General features: G+C 65.4%; 2 protein-coding genes across 3 annotated transcripts; one reads left to right on the top strand and one right to left on the bottom strand.

Annotated features, from left to right (window-relative positions):
• The first annotated feature begins 136 nt into the window (after positions 1–136).
• Positions 137–4791, top strand: SHMT2 (serine hydroxymethyltransferase 2). 2 transcript variants are annotated; one of them, XM_075134048.1, is made up of 12 exons: positions 137–243; positions 1208–1405; positions 1509–1588; positions 1806–2006; positions 2090–2171; positions 2423–2545; positions 2676–2815; positions 3049–3214; positions 3289–3388; positions 3668–3823; positions 4078–4185; positions 4360–4791. In XM_075134048.1, exons 1-12 carry the CDS (start codon positions 220–222, stop codon positions 4485–4487), a joined length of 1506 nt encoding a protein of 501 aa, XP_074990149.1. In that variant the 5' UTR covers positions 137–219; the 3' UTR covers positions 4488–4791. The 2 variants fall into 2 exon arrangements, with proteins under 2 accessions (XP_074990149.1, XP_074990150.1); XM_075134049.1 differs by lacking the exon at positions 4078–4185.
• A 968-nt stretch (positions 4792–5759) lies between these two features.
• Positions 5760–12311, bottom strand: COXFA4L2 (cytochrome c oxidase hypoxia associated subunit FA4L2). Its single transcript, XM_075133589.1, has 4 exons — positions 12217–12311; positions 8145–8233; positions 6286–6346; positions 5760–6028 (listed from the first exon to the last, which is right to left on the bottom strand). Exons 1-4 carry the CDS (start codon positions 12271–12273, stop codon positions 5972–5974), a joined length of 264 nt encoding a protein of 87 aa, XP_074989690.1. The 5' UTR covers positions 12274–12311; the 3' UTR covers positions 5760–5971.
• Between the last annotated feature and the right edge of the window lie 894 nt (positions 12312–13205).

The raw sequence follows: 13205 nt of genomic DNA, 5'->3' as shown, positions 1-13205 counted from the left end.
GGTGCTGACGGCGCCGGGACCGGGGTGCCCCAGCGGGGGGGGGGGGCGGGGCGCGGACCTCCGGTTTCCCGTCGGGCCCCGCGGTGCCGGCAGCCCCTTGGCCCCGCCTCGCCCCGGCAGCGTTCGCGCGGCGTCGGTGGGGCCGGGGGGGGCGGGGCCGGGCAGGGAGCGGGGCCGGGAGCGGGACCCGGCCGGGACCCGCGGGGAGTGCGGATCGCGATGTGGCCGCTCCGCCTGGGCAGGGTGAGTCTCGGAGCTGGGAGGGGGGTCCCGGCGCCCGGGGGGTCCCTGTGCGCGCGCGGTGCCGGTGCCCGGGGAGTGCCGGTGCCCGCAGGGGGCCCCAGTACCCGCGGGGTCCCGGTACCGCGGGGTCCCGGTGCCGTAGGGGTCCCGGTGCCCGTAGGGGTCCCGGTGCTCGCAGGGTGTCCCGGTCCCTGGGTTGTCCTGATGCTCTCAGGGGGTCCCGGTGCCCGGGGCGGGTCCGGGTACCCGCGGGGGGTCCCGGTACCCGGAGGGTCGCTCCCTGCGTTCCCGTTTCTCCCGGCCCCCCGCCCGCCCCAGCGCCCCTTTGCAGCTGGGGGGCGTAGCTCCTGCCCGGCGGGTTTCGGGGCAGCGGAGCTCGGTCCCGGCCCCACCGGCCGGGCAGCGGCCCCCCCGCCCCCTCCCCCGCGGACTTTGCGTCCGTCCCAAAGTCCCGGGGCCGGGGCAGCCACCGCTGCCGGCCTTGGCCCCTGCCCGACGACCGCGGCCCCGCGGGTGATGCAATGGGGCGGTGGCGGTTACATCACCCGGGACCGGGCACCGCCAGCAGGGCGGGGGGCACAGTTCCCCTTCCATGCCCCCCGGGGACCCTGGGCTGAGGGGAGCAATGGGGGTCCCCCCGCAGCAGCCCCCCCCCCAGCACCGTTGCATGCTCTGCTGCGCACGTGCTCTGCACCTGCGGTGGGTTTGGCTGCCGTTCTTGCTGCTTTGGCACCGGCTCTCAGTGGTGGGCTGAGAGACCTTGTGGGAGGTCCCCATGTGCCTTGTGGGGACCTTGGGGGTCCCCATGTGCCCACCCTGGGGGTGGCACCGATGGCTGGAGACAGAACACCGGGGTCTTGCTCCTGGTGCTGTCACCTGCTGTTCCAGGGGCGCTTTTGGGGTAAGGGGGCCTGGCACCCGCCTGTGCGGTGTCGCAGCCTGTCTGCCCCCCTCTCCTGCGCAGGCCCTGCAGCGATGTGGTGGCCAGGTGGCCACTGGCAGCCAGCGGGCGCAGCACGGCACCGCTGCGGCAGCTGCCACCAGGCATATGCCCAGCTGGACGGGGCAGGAGAGTCTGGCCGAGAGCGACCCCGAGATATGGACCCTGGTCCAGAAGGAGAAGGATCGGCAGTGCCGGGGGCTGGAGCTCATCGCCTCTGAGGTGGGGTACGGGGTGCTTGGGGCAGGGGGTGGTGGCGGTCCTGGGGCACCCCTGCTTAGGTGGGAGCTCTGCTACCCCATCTCTGACCCCCCTTTTCCCCCAGAATTTCTGCAGCCGGGCAGCACTGGAAGCCCTGGGCTCCTGCCTCAACAACAAGTACTCAGAGGGGTACCCTGGCAAGAGGTAAAGAGAGGGAGCAACTTCTGGGGGGTGGGAGGGCATCGGTGGCATCAGGAGTCCTCCTGCAGCCAGCAGGAAAGGTTAAGGGGAGCCCTGGGGCAAGAGCGGTTGCTTCCGAGGAGAGGCTGTCTTCTCCACCGAGGTGTCCTGTGGGGCAGGGTGGGAGGCTGTGGGGCTGGTGGGGGGAAGGCCCCCCATAACCACCTCCCTTCTCCTCCAGGTACTACGGGGGAGCCGAGGTGGTGGACCAGATCGAGTTGCTGTGCGAGCAGCGGGCTCTGGAGGCGTTCGACCTGGATCCTGCCCGCTGGGGTGTCAATGTTCAGCCGTACTCAGGGTCTCCAGCCAACTTCGCAGCCTACACAGCCCTGCTGCAGCCCCACGACCGCCTGATGGGGCTGGACCTGCCCGATGGGGGCCAGTAGGTAGCGGGCTGGGGCAGCCTGGAGCCTGCTGCCTCCTGGGGAGCCCAGCCTGATCCTGTGCCTGTGCCTTCCCCTGCAGCCTCACACACGGGTACATGTCGGACATCAAGAGAATCTCAGCAACATCCATCTTCTTCGAGTCAATGCCCTACAAACTTGATGTGAGCCGAGGGCGGCAGGTTCCTGGGGGAAGGGGGGATGTGCTGGCTGAGCTGTTGATCCCAGCGGTGCCCCTGGGGTCCCGGAGCTGCTCTGCCATCCCCTGCCCTACCCTCCCCATGTCCCAATCGCGTCCCAGTGCCGTTGGGTGCTTGGGAGCTGCCTGGGGTTCAGCCAAACGTGCTGTGCTCAGAGCTGGGGCCAGGGAGGTGCATGTGCCTCAGCAAGCTGTCTGTCTGTCCGTCCCTTGCAGCCAGCCACAGGGCTGATTGACTATGACCAGCTGGAGGTGACGGCGCGGCTCTTCCGCCCTCGTCTCATCATCGCCGGCACCAGTGCGTACGCCCGCCTCATCGACTACGCTCGCATGAAGAAGGTACGGGGCAGTAGGCTCCATCCCGGGTGACGGGAGCTCTCGTGCCTGCGGCGGCTCGAGGGCAGTCGCAACCCACTGGTGGCCATAGGGACAGGGACAGGCCGTGACTCCCGTGCCCTGCATCCCCCAGGTGTGCGAGGAGGTGAAGGCGTACCTGCTGGCGGACATGGCGCACATCAGCGGGCTCGTGGCAGCCAAGGCCATCCCTTCGCCCTTCGAGCACGCGGACCTGGTCACCAGCACCACGCACAAGACCCTGCGTGGCGCCAGGTGAGGCTGCATCCTGCCGCCCCCTCCCTGGGGAGGATGAAACCCGCCCGTGGCAGGGGAGCATGAACAGAGGTTGCGTTTCGTGCTCTGGCTGGGGCCAGAGCTGAGCAAGAGGGACCCACAGGAAGGTGGTAGCGGTGTCGGCACTGCCCCGTGGTCGGGGGGCCGAGCCCCTGCCATGGGGCGATGGTGGACAGGTGGGAGGAGCGGTGTCAGCTCTCTCTTGCTGCCAGGTCAGGACTGATCTTCTACCGCAAGGGTGTGCGCTCGGTGGATAAGAAGACGGGCAAGGAGATGCTCTACGACCTGGAGGACAGGGTCAATTTTGCTGTCTTCCCCTCCCTGCAAGGGGGGCCCCACAACCACGCCATCGCTGCCGTGGCCGTGGCCCTCAAACAGGTCCGTGCCGGGGCGGTGGGCTCAGGGCTGGGGGCAACCTGGGCCCCGCACTGACGTGGTCTCCCCCCCGCCAGGCCAGCTCGCCAGCTTTCCGCCAGTACTGCCAGCAGGTGCTGAAGAACGCCAAAGCCATGGCGCAGGCCCTGCTCCAGCGTGGGTACACCCTGGTGTCAGGTAATGCTTCCTTCTCCGCACTTTTGGGGACAAGGAGGGACAAGGCTGCAGTAGGTTGCAAGTGACACTGTTCGGTCCCACTGCCCCTACGCAGCAGTGGAGAGCGCAGGCAGGTTGGGGGGCAGAGGAGGGGCTGCAAGTCAGAACAGGGCTTGGGAGGTGGCACGGGGCCAGCGCTGCAGAGCAGGGAAGGAACTGGGATTTGGCGGTGAGGAGAGGGGGTGGCTGAGGGTGCTCGGGGCTGGCCGTCACTCCTCACCCCTTTCCCTTGCTCCCCAGGTGGCACCGACAACCACCTGGTCCTGGTGGACCTGCGGCCCAAGGGCATCGACGGCGCGCGGGCTGAGCGGGTGCTGGAGCTCGTCTCCATCACTGCCAACAAGAACACGTGCCCAGGGGACAAGAGCGCGCTCACGCCAGGGGGGCTGCGCCTGGGTGAGGGACGGGCCCTGCTCGGGGGGGTCTTCCTGCCTCCATCCAGCCCCTTCCCTGGGGGAGGTCCCCAGGCTTTCACCCCGGGGCATCCGCCTTCTGTTTCACCCCTCTCTGAGGACTCCACATGGGAATTTGGAGCCGGAGAGGGGCTGGGACCCCATGCGGGCCAGGACTTGGGGAGCCCCTTGGTGGGATTGGCTTCTGTGGATGGTGCCCCCGAGCAGCTCCCGGCCCTGACGGGCTCCGTCCCCCAGGTGCCCCCGCGCTGACCTCCCGCCACTTCCGCGAGGAGGATTTCCAGAAAGTCGTAGCTTTCATTGACGAGGGCATCGCGCTGGCCCTGGACGTCAAGAGCAAAACCAGTGAGTGAGCGGGGGCCCCTGCCCCCCCCCTTCCCAGGTGCCAGTTGGCACCTCTCCATTTGGAGTGTGGGGACTGCTCCCCGAGCCGGTGCCAGCCCCCCCCCTCGCCTGGGCAGGGAAGGGGCTGCTGTAACGTCCCCCCGCCCTTCTCACCGGCTCCGCCTCTGCCCCCAGGCAAGCTCCAGGATTTCAAGACCTTCTTGCTGCAGGACGCAGAGACGCAGCATCGCTTGGCTGAGCTGCGCCAGCGCGTGGAGACCTTTGCTCGTGCCTTCCCCATGCCCGGCTTCAGTGACCACTGAGCGGGGGTTCTCGCCCCTCCTGCCGGGCTGGGACTACCTGGGGGCAAGGGGAGGCTTACAACCACCCTCTGCATTCCCCACTCCCCTTTGTCCCCCACCAGCACCTTTGGGATCGGGCGCTCCCTCCCCAGGGTGGGGGGCGGCCCACCCCCCTCCCGCTCTCAGTGTTAGGGTACAGAGACACCCCCCCAGACCCTGATGAGGGGAGGGGCCTGTCCTTGCTCCAGCCTCATCCCCTCTGTCCAACCAAGTCTTGCACTTTTCTACAGGGAGGGGTTGCTAATAAAAGCAGGGGCAGAGCCTGCCTGCGCGGAGGTGTGTGGGTGCTGAGCTGGGGAGGGAGAGGTCGGTGACAAGGCGTCGTGGGGGACAGTGTCCCCGGGGCCCTTCAGCACCGTGCCAGGGCGCTGTAGGTGGATGTGGGGCCCAGACCCCACTGCCCACGGTTGTGCCTCAGTGTCCCCACCCCTTCCCCACCACCCTGGTGCTTCACCCAGTGGGCTCCGAGTGGGGGGGAGGTGGGGAGGTTACACTGAGCCCCACAGCGAGAGGGGTACAGTGCGGGGGGTGGCCCAGGCTGCCCTCCCTGCTGTCCTGCTGCTGCAGGGTGCAGAGCCGCCAGCGAGCGGCTCTTTGCCCCCTTGCTCCCTGCGGCACTGCGTGGCTGCAGGTAGCCCAGCCCCTGGCAGGCCGGGCAGCTGCCTGCTCCCCGGCACGTCCCGCTCCCCTGGCTCATCTGTTCCGTATTTACTGGCCGTGAGTTCAGTAACGGCCTTGGCCAAACCAAACAGTGCAGGCAGGACTCCCCTGCCTCTGGCAAAGGCCAGGCCCCTGCCCCATGGCACGTAGCCCGGGGGGAGCAGCGGCTGCCCACGTGTGCAGGACAGGCACGTGCATCCACATGCACGTGTGTGTGTGACCCCCTCCACCCCACCCGGCTCTTTTCCTCTCCGGAGGGGCTGGGTCAGGACCGGGGTGGTCCCTGGGCAGCCCCGGGGGACCTGGAGCGTGGGAGAGCGGAAACGTGGCGCCCAGGGGCCCCGAACCACAGCTTCCAGGGGGATGTGAGCCCCCACCCCAGCCTTCACGGGGGGGGGGTTGAATGTCTGCTATGTTTATGGGCCTGGGAAACAGCGTACATAATCCATTTTGCTGCCTCCCCACCCCCAATAACTTATTACTGTCCTACGGGTTTAATGCAGGCGAGACGTGATGGTGAGCAGCGTGCCAGGCAGGGCAGGAGGGCACAGGGGCACTGGCGGTGGCGGGCACATCGCTCCCAGAGTGATGTAGTTTATTGCAGGGGGCACAGCCCCACGGTTTGGGGGTGCTGAGTGAGCAGTCAGGCTTGTGTGTGCGGTGACCCGTCGCAGAGCCGTGGGGCAGGCAAGAGCCGGGAGGGCTGATGGGGGCCGCGGCGGTGCTGCTGGAGGGGTGGGCATGCTTGCCACTGCCCCAGCGTGGCAGCGCATCCCCAGGGCAGCTCAGAAGCTGGGACGGTCCTTCTTGAGGCTCTTGTAGTCGGTGGAAACTGCCAGAAACTGGAGACGGAAGGGACGTGAGAGGGGGTCATGTCGCCCGCGGCCGTTACTGCAGCCTGGCCTTAGCTGCGGAGCGGAGGGACAGCGCTTGCCTCTCCAAATTTGAGCACAAGGAGCTGGAGGGCTCATGCACCTCTGCCCCAGGGCTGATGCCGCCTCTTCCCCCTCCCTTTCGCGAGGAAAACGCGAAGTATTGCCCTAGACGTGGCCATTCTCCCGCCCCAGAGTGCCAGGCCCCCAGTTCACCCAGTGCTCACTTTATATTGGTCCGTGGGGCTCAGCTTATTCCAGGGTTCGGGATTATTTTTTCGATCCCAGCTGCAAGGGGTGGTGGGGCCATCAGCACCTGTAAGGAGATGGGCCCCCCCACTTCTACAGCCCTCCCCCCATTTTACCCCCACTAGTGCCCCCAGTCTGGCTCTCTGCAGAAATAATCCCAGATAATCCCGTCCTTGTAGCCATGCTCCCCAGTTCTGCTGTGGTTGGCGGGCTGGGGGGCTCCAGCCGGGTCCCTCCAGCCCCCCGGGGTGAGGAGCTGGGGTGCAGGCCAGGTGGGCTCCCTGCCCAGGCTTGTGCCACAGCCGTGGACTGACTCACCCAAACCGCAGCCTGGCAGCCGCCCCGGCGCAGGGCTGGCCCACAAGCCGCTGCACTGGCCGTACGTGCAGGGGTGCACGTCTGCCTGCCCCCCCGCTCCCCCAGCCGGCACCTCTGCAGGCACTGCCCTGCTGCACCCCTACCTGGGGGCGGGGGGCTGCCTTCTGGCCTTGGCTGCTCTGCCCCCCTCCCCTTTCCCCAAAGCCTCCCCACCCCCCAAGAACCCCCAGCCTTCACTCCCTGTTTGGGGGGGGCGAGTGGGGAGGCTGCTGCCTGCCCTGTTGTGCATGCCTGCCGTGAACCAGCGGGGACACAGCGGCCGTGTGCAGCGCTCGTGAGCGTGCAGCACTTGTGAGTGTGCAAGCCAACTGCACGGTGTGGCTGGAGTTGGTCAGATGAAGCCTTCCCAAAGAGGACGCATCCCGTCCTGTCCCAGGAGGGGTTGTGGAAGGCCAGCGAAGCCGTGGGATGGGTCCCTGGAGAGAGCAGCTTACGTCTCCCCCTCTCCCGTCCCCCTGCAATCCACTGGTGTAGCCAAGAGCAGAATTTTCCATCTGGGAAGATGCATGTGCGCGTGTGTGTGCGCGCGTGCGTGTTGGGGGATGCAGGGGGGGCTGTGCTGCAAATGCAGACCCCTGGAGCTGTTCAATAGCATTAATGTGCCGTGGGGGTGCTGCTGTTGTTTTATCCCCCCTCACACACATGCACACCCCTGTGCTTCCACCATCAAAGACAAGGTGCCTGAATCTGCTAATTGCTGAGCTAAGTACCCTGGGCAGCTGGCGTCAAATTAAATCAATGAGCGTTTTACCGGGAGCAAACAAATATTAGATAGGCATTAGACAGCGTGGGACTGCAGGGACCGTGGGCCACTGAGCTACAAGGGAGAAAAAAACAGCCTCGTGTGCCACGGCATGCCTGTCTGTCCTGTGCCTATCCATCCACCCGCTATTCCCCATCAATCCATCCTCACACCTTGTCTCCCTCTCCCTTCTCCCTCTCCATTCATCCTTGCACACTGTTTTTATGTCTGTCCATCCCTCCCTCTCTCTCCCCATTCCTTCTCCAACCATCCAGCCCACTGGTTTCCCACTCCTCTGTCAATCCGTCCCTCCCCACACTGTCTTTCCCCGCTCTCCATCAGTCACATACTGCTTTAATCTGCCTGATCATCCACCCGTCCGTCCCACTCCCTCTGCCGACCTCGTAACCTCTCTGATCTCTCCTGCCCGCCCCGTTTCTCAGCAGTGCAGTGCCTAGAGCAGCAGGTTGAAGGGGCCCTTGTCCCCCCCACCTCGGGCAAGGAGAGGGCAGGTGCTGCCCCGGCTTCCCTCGCCCACTCCAGGCACCTCTGCACCCAGCTCTGGCTCTCTCCCCGCTCACACCATGAAGGTGTCAGGGTGCGTCCGGGTGCCCTGTGCATCCCAGCACCTGCCCGCCGCACCCGGGCATCAGCCCCCTCAACTCCAGGGGCGCGGGGCGAGTGCCGAGGGGTGCCCAGGGACACCCCGACCCGTACCTGACATCCGGACTGTACAGGGCCAGCCTCAGCAAGTACAGGACAGCACTGCCCAGGCCGACACTGATGAAGCCAATGAGGGGAATGAGCTGCAGAAAGAGAGAGAGAAAAATGAAAAATACCCCAATAAAATGAATATTTATCAGGCCGACTGGAGAGTGAAAGGGAGAGCTGACACACCGAGAGATTTACAGGGGAAATATGGCAGAGCAATCCTGTAGCTGGGCTGCGGTACACAGTGTAGCTGTCAGCTTGAGTGACTGAATTAAAAGAGGGAGAGAAAAATCGGCTCGTGTTGGAGAGGAATTGGATTTGGAATGAGAAATCACTTCCCCTCCGCCTGCTGCTGCCCGGCGCCGGCACTGGCTGGCGCGGCCGCGGGTGACGGCCCGGGGGCCCCGTCCTGGCACGCATGGTGCCCCCGGTCAGGGGCTGAGCCTCGGCCAACGATTCCTCCCGATCCCTCCCCGAGGGACGTGGTCCCTGCCCAGCGCAGGGCTGCAGCCTGGGCAGTGTTTGGCCCCGAGCCCGCTGCCCACCGAGGGCAGGCTCTCCGTCCCCCCACAGCTGCCCCGCCCCGGGCCCCTGCACACCATCCCCCAAGATGCGGAGGGTTCAGTTCATCTTCCCCTGCGCCTACAGCAGGGACGGACTGGGACACGCTGGGGCCAGGCATCACGCTGGTGGCCGAGCAGCTGTGTCCAGAGCAGGTCTCAGGGACATGGTGACAGCGCAGCATGGGGGGGCACTCAGCGACCCCCCGGGAGCTGCCCCAGCGCCGCAGTGGGTGTCCCTGCGAGCAGGAGGTCCCTTCGCCCCCCTCCGTGCGCACAGGGCCTTTCATCACGCCTTTGCAGGGTGACGAGCTCCATCTTCTCGTCTCGGCTCCCCCCTCCACTCGTGCAGCCAATCCCCCAGTGCCCGGGGGGACGCGGCCTCAATCGGAGCAGAGACGAGGCTGCTTTGACCTCCCCCAAATTGCCGCAGCCCCCGCGCCGGGGAAGACGGTCTGAGCGTAATGAACCTCCTGCCAACCCATACCCCTGGGAAGACAAACACGGCCAGCGCCTCGCAGTGCCCATTAGCGCGGAGCGGGGAATGGGGGCCGGCGGCGCCGAGAGGGCCGTGCGCGCCGTGCAGTTCGCATTGCCAGCACCTGTGCGCCTGGGTTATATTTGCAGTTCTGCTCGGCAGCCTGAGCTCTTAGCAAGTGTCTCCAAACCCCTGCCTGCCCACCCACTGCACGGTGACTCAGTTTCCCCATTTGGATGAGACCGGGGACAACAACTCTAAAACATGAAGAAAAGGGTCTGTCCAAACCCCTCTGTTCTCTGCCAAGCACCTCGATGACCTGCACGGGGAGAGGGTCTCGTGGGGAAGACACCCGGGCAGTCAGATGTCTCCCCCTCCCCAAGCGCTCCCTGCCCAGCCTTCGGTCCCCGGCTGGACCCCCCCAGCACAGCCCAGCTCCTGCTCAGCGGTGCCCATGCCCAAGCCAAGCAGCGCTCCGCGCTTGCGCTGGCTGATGGAGCGCCTGGCAGATGCCAGCGCCAATTCGGGAGGTTAGAGGCATCAGCAGATAATGATCTTTTGCGCCGTGTGCGGCTGGGTGCCAAGAGGATCTGGCAGTAGCCGCTACCCAACCGCGCCGTCTAATCAAGACGAACTCCACAGTGCAGGGAATTGCGGTGTCTGTTGGAGGAGATTTGGGGCGATGGGTTCGTCTCACCATCTGCTGCTGACACCTTCTGGGTAATTAATGCCTGGGAAGAATTAAGGGTAGGGGGAGCTGGGGGAACCGCTCCTGCAGCAGGCAAGGGGCTCCGGAGATGCAGGTGCAGGCAGCGCGGCCTGATCCCCCCCAAGACACGCACAAAAATAAACAAGACGTATTGAGAGCTTGACCTTAAGTGTACGGAGAGTTAAAATGCTGCTTGTGTGCATGCAGCGTTTGCCCTTTAACTCCGATTGTGGGGACCTGTTGGGAGCGAGGCAGGCCCCATCCTGCTCCCCGGGACCCCCATCTCTGCTGGCAGTGGGGCTGGGCCCCCCCGCCAGGCACGGCCGATCCCCGCCACAGGCCGGCTGCAGCCCCTGCCACCACCCAGCACTTCCGAGTCACCCGGCAGCGAGCCGGCACCAGCTCTGCCGGAGTGGGGGTCTGGCCCTGTTCCTACCGCTCCGGCTACAAAAAACAGCAGGAAGGAGAAAACAAACACGTGAAGGTGCTGGGTGAGGGGGGACCCCGTGCCTGGACGGGGTGGGACAAGCACCTCATGCCATCCCCTCCCGCGGCAGGACCACGCACTGGGGTGAGTGGACGGTGGGACGCAGTGCCCGGTGCCCCAAAGGTGCCCGCTGAGCCGCGGAGCCCCCGGACCGCCATGCCGGGCAGGTTCTTGTCCTGCCAAAGCTCCTGTGCTTCCCTGCCACGGTGCTCTACTGGCATGCCTGGGCCATTAATCACTGCCAGGCGGGCGGGCAGCTGGGCGTGCTGCGGTGGGAGAGTCTATTGCCAGGTGAAAATGCTGATGTACCTGCCAGGCACGAGCTGCAGCTGATCACGTGTAATGGATGACATGTCAAAAATTGCCCCAGCAACCTCTGCCGGCAATAATCCTGCTTAACGGCGCTGGGCACATGCCAGGCACTTCACGTACAGGCACCCAGGACCACCCCCCCTTACACGTACTGTTTGGGGGCCTCTCTGTGTCCCCCAAGTCACACGCAGTCCTCTGTTTGACAGCTGGGGAAACCATGGCAGGCGTGAACAGAAAAGCCCCAAATCCCCCTGTTCAGCACACAGAAACACGCAGCAGTGCCGCAAAGAGAGCGCAGGAGCCCTGGCCCGTGCTGTCCATCCGACCGCTCTCATCGAGGACGTGAAAAGCACCCAGGCGTCCCGGCTGCCCGTGCCCCCGGTGCTGGCAGCGCACAGGCACCCATCGTTCCCTGGGAGAGCCCAGACCCGGTGCCTCCCGCCCCAGGCCTGGGCTGCCCCCCCGCCCCAGCCTGCGGGCGAGCCAGGCATCGGGTGCTCAGCCACAGCTCATCCTTTCCAGCCTGGCTGCTCTACCCTCCTCCCAGACACAAACGCCAGCAGCTTACGTGCTTGCAGCTTGTTAACCCTCCCCAGGCCACCAGCCTCTGCCAGGTCCCCAGGGAGGGCACTGGGCAGTGGGGACAGGGCACTGGGGACCCTCTGGCAAGGGCCAGGTCCCTCCTGCGGGAGGGGATCCAGCCCGGCAGCAGACGAGACCCATCCTGGCAGGGTGGGGACGCTCGCCCAGCTGCCACCGTCTTGGAGGGTCTGTAGTTTATGAAGGTTTAAGCATCTTTGTACACAAACCCCTCAGCTTGAAATTTTGACAGCAGGGGACAGGGACAGAGCTGAGCTGAAAGGATGGGAGTGGGCGCTTCAAACCTGGGGCTGCCAGGGCGAGTGGGGAGGGGGCTTGATTTCCATTCCCACTCCCCCCAAAGATGCCCCCGGAGCAGGGTGTAGCAGGGGGAGGACACAGAGCAGCATCCTTCACCCAAGCAGCTGCGGGCGGGCATGCCTGCCAGGGTCCGTGAGCCTGAGTGTAAGAGTCGACCTGCCCAAAGCCCAGCCCGGCTCAGCAAAGGAGCCCCGGCCCCTCGGCTGGGCAGAGGGAGCGGGTCAGGCCGCACCGGGTGGTCTCACCTCTGCTCAGTCCAGAAGGGCTGTGGAGCACCGGGACCACCTGGCTTACCTGGAGGGTGTGATGGGGAAGCTGGCAAGCAGGGACCGCCTGGGAAGCATGGGGAGCGCAGAGGAGCTGGACCGGAGGGCTGAGGAGTTTGGGCAGCGGGAGGAAGAGGGGGCTGGTGAAGGGCACGAAGGGCAGAGGAGGGCAGGGGGAACGGCGGGATGGGAAGGAGGGAGAAGAGTATGGGGAAGCGCAGGGTCCCCGAAGCACATGGCGAGAGAAGGGCAAGGACAAGCCTGGAGGGACGGGGGCTTGCGGGTGCCTGGGAGAGGGGCAGAGGGATGCAGAAGGATGGGGAAGAACAGGAGGTCCCTGGAGAGAGAGGGTGTGGGGTGACTCACTCCGGGGTGCCGCTTGACATGCCGGGAGAACATGCTTCCGAGGAGGGGGCCCTTCATGGCGAGGGTGGGGAAGGTCCGGCTGTGATGGCAGGTTCCCGAGTGCTGTCCGAGGATGGAGGGTGGGCAGGAGACGGGAGGGAGGTGTCTGTGGCAGGGCTGGGAGGGACGGGGCGGGACGGGATGGGGATCCCGGCCCAGGACACTGCAAGCTGGAAGGGGAGAGGGAGGCTGAGGATGAGGTCCTGAGCCCTGGCTGCACTCTGCCCCTTCCAGCCTCTCCTGCAGTGAGCCCCAATGACGGTTAACGACGAGCTTTGGTTTGAACGCCTGAGGTCCCCACATGCTGCTGCACCCCAGACCGCATTCGTGCCTCAGTTTCCCTCTCTGTACAAGGGGACAGCCCCTTCCCTCCATGGGCAAATCCTTCACAGGTTGCTCCGCACCTTCCTGCCAGGGCAAACGATGAGTCGTGTGATTTGTTGTGACAACTTCGCCGGTGTTTGCTGCCTCCCCTCAGCGCTCCCCTCCACCCTCCCGTTTATGATAAATGACATAACACCCAATTTACATTTAGCAATGCAAATCTCCCTGGCAGTAACAGATGCTGCTGTGCATATGGAAACCAGCTATTTGTATCCACTGGCTCTTAACAAAAGACTGGGGAGATGGACGGAGTGGGCAGCCAAAAGCAGCAGGCTGGAACTGAGCAGGGACTGGGCCTCCCCAACCCTTATCCGGGGAACTGGCACGGCAAAAGCCAGCGCAGCCTGTGTCTGGGGGGCAGCTGGGGGCAGAGCATGGCGAGGTGGCGTATGATGGTGGCAGTGTCACACACCTGATGGGCACAGGCCAGTCCCTGTTGCACGCCCCTTCCACTGAGGGCTCGCGGCCAAAAGCCAGTGCCCCCCAGTAGACCAGTCTTTGCTCATGCAGACGCATGCATGCATGCACACACGCATGCACAGGTACATGCTGTCATGGGCAGCAGG

Source organism: Calonectris borealis, chromosome 30 (genome assembly GCF_964195595.1).
Source record: "Calonectris borealis chromosome 30, bCalBor7.hap1.2, whole genome shotgun sequence".
NCBI lineage: Eukaryota > Metazoa > Chordata > Aves > Procellariiformes > Procellariidae > Calonectris > Calonectris borealis.
The sequence above is the reverse complement of the archived record's forward strand: the minus strand, read 5'-3'. Positions and strand labels throughout refer to the sequence as shown.